Source organism: Triticum aestivum, chromosome 7A, assembly GCF_018294505.1.
Source record: "Triticum aestivum cultivar Chinese Spring chromosome 7A, IWGSC CS RefSeq v2.1, whole genome shotgun sequence".
NCBI classification, from domain to species: domain Eukaryota; kingdom Viridiplantae; phylum Streptophyta; class Magnoliopsida; order Poales; family Poaceae; genus Triticum; species Triticum aestivum.
The window spans coordinates 524,630,186-524,636,503 of NC_057812.1; the positions used below are offsets into that span (position 1 = coordinate 524,630,186).

Genomic DNA, 6,318 nt, shown 5'->3' on the forward strand with positions numbered 1-6,318 from the left:
TGGTTGATGATGACGACGGCGACGGATTCCCCTCTCCGGAGCCCCAAACGGACTCCACATCAGCCCTCCCGAGAGGTTTTAGGGCTTGGCGGCGGCTCCGTATCGTAAAATGCGATGAATCCTTCTCCTTTATTTTTTCTCTCCCCGAAAGTGAATATATAGAGTTGGAGTTGAGGTCGGAGGAGCTCCAGGGGGCCCACGAGGTAGGGGCGCGCCCAGGGGAAGCAGGCGCGCCCCCACCCTCATGGCTAGGGTGTGGGCCCCTTGTCTTGGTCTTTTGCCAGTATTTTTTATTATTTCCAAAATGACGCTCTGTGGAGTTTCAGGTCATTCCGAGAACTTTTGTTTCTGCACATAAATAACACCATGGCAATTCTGCTGAAAACATCATCAGTCCGGTTAGTTCCATTCAAAGCATGCAAGTTAGAGTCCAAAACAAGAGCAAAAGTGTTTGGAAAAGTAGATACGACGGAGACGTATCAGTATTCAACCCAAATTTATTAATTCGACATGAGGGGAGTCAAAGAATATTCGCGATTATTAGCAGTTGAGTTGTCAATTCAACCACACCTGGAGAACTAAATATCTGCAACAGAGTGATCAGTAGCACAGTAATATGATAGTTTTATAGTAGTTGTAAACTGGTAACAGTAACAATAGTAACGGTAACAGTAACAATAGCAGTTTTGTAGAGATTGCAACAGCAGTAGTAGTAACTTAGCAAAGATTAGTATGCGAAAAGCATAGGCATTTGATGGGTGATGGATAATTGTGTTGGTTGGCATTCATCATGTAACAGTTACAACCTAGAGCGACACTAAACTAGCTATAATTCATCAATGTAATGTAGCCATGTATTTTGTATATAGTCATACATGCTTATAACAAGAATTTGCATGACATCTTTTGTCCTACCCTCCCGTGGTAGTGGGGTCCATAAGGAAACTAAGGGATATTAAGGCCTCCTTTTAATAGAGAATCGAAACAAATCATTAACACATGGTGAATACATGAACTCCTCAAACTACAATAATCACCGGAAAGAATCCCAATTGTTGTCACCTTGAGGTATGCGGATCATAACATGTAATTGGTGTGTATAACTTGCAAGATAGGATCAAGAACTCAAATATATTCATGAAAACATAAAGGGTTCGGATATTAAATCATGGCACTCGGGCCCTAGTGACAACTATTAAGCATAGCAAAATCATAGCGACATCAATCTCAGAACATAGTGGATACTTGGGATCAAGCCCTAACAAATTGACTCGATTACATGATAAATCTCATCTAATCCCATCACCGTCCAAGAAGTCCACGAAGAAATCACTCACTCCCGGTGGTGAGCATCATGAAATTGGTGATGATGACCGCGACGAATCCCCCTCTTCGGAGCTCTGAACGAACTCCAGATCTGTCCTCCCGATGAAGAACAGGAGGTGACAACAGCTCCATATCGTAAAACATGTTCTTTTATTTTTTTCTCAGGAAATAGAAATTTATAGGGTTGAGATTAGGGTCAGTGGAGCCACGTGGGCCCCACAAGGTACTTGGGCGCGCCTAGGGGGAGTGGCCACGCCCAAGTGCCTTGTGGGCCACTCGTGGGTCCCCTCCTGTGGATCTTTGCTCCAGTATTTTTTTATATAGTTCATAAAAAACTCCAAAAAGTTTTATCCAATTTCGAGAACTTTTATTTTTGCACAAAAACAACACCATGGTGGTTCTGCTGAAAACAGTGTCAGTCCTGGTTAGTTTCATTCAAATCATGCAAATAGAGTCCTAAAGAAGAGCAGAAGTGTTTGGAAAAATAGATACGACAGAGACGTATCAACTCCCCCAAGCTTAATTCATTGCTTGTGCTCAAGCAATTCAGTTGACAAACTGAAAGTGATAAAAAAACTTTTACGAACTCTTTTAGTCTTGTATCCGTATATAAGGTTAAATAGTACCGAAGTTTTCAGCAAAGATCATAACTAACCATGCAAATGATAACTTTTAGAAATTATATTCACTCATATAAATGGTGTTATCAACTAGCGAGCAATAATAACATATCTCAAAAGCTAATACTTTGTCAAAACAATCATGATATCATGACAACATGGTATCTCGCTAGCCCTTTCTGAGACCGCAAAATATAAATGCAGAGCACCTCCAAAGTTCAAGCAACGACTACACATTGTAATTCATGATAGAAGAGATCCAGTCATGATACACACAATATTAACCATACACAATGCATAAGAATGACAATAGTGCTTAATTGAGAAGGTGATGACTCAACAATAAAAGTAAAATAACAGAAAAGTAAATGGATATGCCATTCGTAGAGGGGAGCAGGGATTTACAGAGGTGCCAGAGCTTGAAGCTTAAATCAGAGGTAAATGCAATTTTGAGAGGCAAGTTGCTCTCTGTTCGCCAGGTCCGGCGAGGCGTCGGGCTGGGTCCACACGGACCCCGACCTCGCGAATGTCTAGGCCCGCGACAGGTCATGACCACCATGGAGACCGCAACACATAGAATGCGCCACCTTGATGGGAGCTCGCTAAGATTGACGAGGAGTAGTCTATGAGCGAGACCGCCGCCGCCGCAAATACCACCAGTAGGGACGAGGGCAACCCCCCCGCGGCCATGATCGGTGTTGGCCACGGCCGACCTCCACACTGTGTAGGATGAAGTGGATCGGCACTTGTGCAAGCGCCAAGCGGCGGACAGGCACGACTGTTGTGTCCCCGCGCCCTTCCGCTGCTGGAAGGACTCCGATGACGACGACACAAACAGCTCCAACAGCGCCGCTGGCTAGGCCGGCCATGCGTATGAGGTGGTCGTCCGCTACAAGGTAGTGTAATGTTTTAGGGTTTAAGTTGAACAAACGAAATATCGTTCGTTTCATGTAAATTATGTCCGAGCTTTAATGAATTTTGTCGTGTTTGTGTTGCTCAAATTTGCTTTGAAATGAATGCGAACATGGTTGGATGGCCGGCTTCTGTATCCATGTCCGCAGACAAGTATAGTGTGTGTTTCAGCGGACGGCGTTGGCAGTCATTTATACAAAAGCTTCTACGATAAGCAAATGTTTCCATCGACCTACATGGATTGCCATGTCAAAAAGGAGAAAAGGTACCCGGATTGACAGAAAGCCATCCAATTCCACAACTCCAATTGTCATTGCATCGTCAAACTGAAAACCCTCATCACTGTGAAACTAATACGATGGCAACAAGTTAAGAACGCACTCATCTCTCCACAAACAATATGTAAATGTAAATTGCACAGCACGTACGCATCATTAGCTTATGTTCGTAAGCAATTTTATCCTGCTTTGCAACGGTCTCTTGACTCTTCAAAAATTTATCCGTTAAGAGGGCACAACTCAGGCAGAGGTCGAGACTCGAGAGGTAGATCGATCTAGAAAAATGAACAGAGAGATCTGGAGAGATGGAGAGAGGAGGAGCGTTGCTGACTGGACGGCCGCGACAAGGACGTCCGCTGGTGAGACGTCAGCATCATGGCGCTCCCAACAGCCGCTACAAAACCCGCCCTGAGCTTCCCCGCTAGCTTCAAGAACCCATCGTCGGGAGCGCGTACTTGCATTGGAAATGCCTGACTCTGAGCTGAACAGCCCGGCGTCTTCGTCCGCCTCGCCGCCGCCATCGCCGACCACGGCGGGAGGCGGAGTTCTGGAGAAGAGGGAGAGGGATTCCGGAGGCAATGGCGCGGGCGGCCGGCACCGGGGGTACCGCGGCGTTCGGATGAGGGCGTGGGGGAAGTGGGTGTCCGAGATCAGGGAGCCGCGCAAGAAGTCGCGCATCTGGCTGGGCACCTTCCCGACGCCAGAGATGGCGGCGCGCGCGCACGACGCCGCCGCGCTCGTGGTGAAGGGCCCTGCAGCCGTGCTCAACTTCCCGGAGCTGGCCTCGTCCCTGCCGCGCCCGGCCTCCGCCGCGCCCCACGACGTGCAGGCCGCGGCAGCCCGCGCCGCGGCCATGGACCCTGCCTCTGTGGGCGCGGGCGTGAGCACGGAGCCAATGCCAGCGGCTGCGACGTCGCCCCTGTGGCGCCGCGGACAGATGTCGAGCCAGGTCGACGACGAGCTTGAGGAAATCATCGAGCTGCCATCCATCGACGAGGACATCGCGGCCGCCGTTGAGGTCGCGTTCGGGGGCACGTTCTGGGAAGACCCCGTCACCGAGCCGTGGTACGAACCAGCGTGGCTGGGGGAGCACGCGGGCATTGGCTCGCACGACGAGCTGGCCGTGCCCGCGCTCGGTCTGGAGCCGTACCAGTTCTGGGGGCAGCCCGATGGCATCGCCGCGTCCGGGTTCGGTGCGCTCTTGTGGAACCTGTAATAGTAGCAAATAATCCGTCACTCTCGCTCTTTCTTGACTTGTGAATATGGAATTTCTTTCTCTCTTGTCAGCTTCTAATTTTTTCGTCCTTTAGTTTGACTATTTCTGGCTACCCATGCCTGTGATCTATAGGTGGTTGATACTGATGCACATTAATAATGATCGGTGCCTCAGTACACGTCTGTAAGCAAGTTGTAGATACGTACATGTACATGCAATCATGCAATGCAATGCCAATATATGTACGTACCTGAACTGTACGTAAAAATCTCTTTCTAGCTCTACATGTCGTATTCAGACACATACAGCTGTCCATATATAACGATTGGAGGCTGAAAAAGTTTTGATGCCTCGGATTCTGATTGCTCTTGGCACTCGTTCTTGTTTGCCAAATGCCTTTCACAAATATCTCGGTACGGCAGCCGGCAGGCATCATGTACTTGCGAGAGAATAACTACGCATATAGGAGTGTTCGCATGTGTGATATGTCTATAGTGCAGCACTACTCGAGTGAGGGCTTTTGGCGGGCGACCTCCATGGAGGTGGATATTTTAAAAAATACAATAATTACATTTTAGAGTTTCAAAAAAATCTGAAAAAAATTCTGCACATTCATATGGATGTATTCTACATGTGTATAAAATCTCACAACGAAATACAGTATGGCGAGAGCTACACGAAAAAGAGAAAATCGTGCATTTCTAATAGTGAACAGTGGTCGCACTGTTCATCAGTTTGAAAATCACGATTTGTCTTTTTTGTGTAGCTCTCATCATAATGTATTTCATCTTCAAAATTTACACACATGTAGAATATATCCATGTTAACATGTATGATTTTTTTCAGAATTTTTTAAAACTTTAAAATATGTTTTTCAATTTTTTCCAAATACCCACCTCCATAGAGGTCGACCGCCGTTGGCATTTTGCGATCACTACTTGGCATACTTTCCAGCCATGAACGTGTTGTATTTGCATCATTAAAAATTTACTCACTCCGTCTCATAATATAAAAACGTTTTTAACATTAGTATTATTTAGTTGCTTCTAGGTAGGTAACCACACGCCAAAAAAAAGTGAGATCACTAGACAGTGCAAGTGGCTGGCTACACGCCCTAGCTATCTGCAGGGTGCTTGCAATCAACCATGCAAAAAAAAAGGTGCATGCGATCAGCTCAATATCATCTGCTGTACGAACGCAATCTCCGGGGCCGGAAAGCCCGATGGGCCGCTTGTATGTATGTGCCGGTCATGTCACTCAAAGGCTCAAGTGGCGTTTTCAAGTGACATGACTCGCCAACGTTAATCTCACAGTAGGAAAGCCTCTAGAAGGCCAGGTCCTGGTCATTGAGAAATTATTGGGTCTACATACGTCTGAGAAACCCTAAAGGAAACATACCGCTGAGAAAGAACAAATATGCTTGTCTCCCTAGTCCTCACCACAGTTATCTCTTTATTATCAATTTTTCATATTTTAAAACATTTTGAGACATTATTTTCATGTTTATATATACGAGAATTCTGACTCCGATTGGCTACTTTATGTCTGTATTCTATATTTTTTAATTATGTACGCCATATTCATTATTTTCTGAACACATATATTCTTTTCTTATGAAATGAAAATACCGTAGAATGATTGTTCTACGGTTTCGGCTAAAAAAAGTTAAAATAGAAATGAAAAGTACAAGCCACACATGATTTTAAACATGTTAGTTTTCACCACATACATCACAACTAATATAATGCAATGGATAGATACACAAATTCTTTTAACAGATCAGGAGAAGATTACCTTTGAGGAGAATGAAGCCTTACTTACCCACTTTTCTGATGAGGAGATCTTTGAGATCATTTGCAAGGCCAATTCTAACTCGGTGTCGGGCCCGGATGGCTTTTCCATTCCTTTCTTTAGGAAGTTCTGGCCCCAGCTGTGCAATCTTGTCTGTGTTGTTATCCAAGGTTTC

The 6,318-nt window shown here is 45.6% G+C and overlaps 1 protein-coding gene across 1 annotated transcript; it reads left to right on the plus strand.

Moving 5' to 3' along the window:
- The first annotated feature begins 3,530 nt into the window (after window positions 1-3,530).
- On the plus strand, window positions 3,531-4,636 carry LOC123151675 (ethylene-responsive transcription factor ERF039). The gene has a single exon (XM_044571343.1). The coding sequence runs from the start codon at window positions 3,603-3,605 to the stop codon at window positions 4,350-4,352; it is 750 nt and encodes a 249-aa protein (XP_044427278.1). The 5' UTR covers window positions 3,531-3,602; the 3' UTR covers window positions 4,353-4,636.
- Window positions 4,637-6,318: the final 1,682 nt, after the last annotated feature.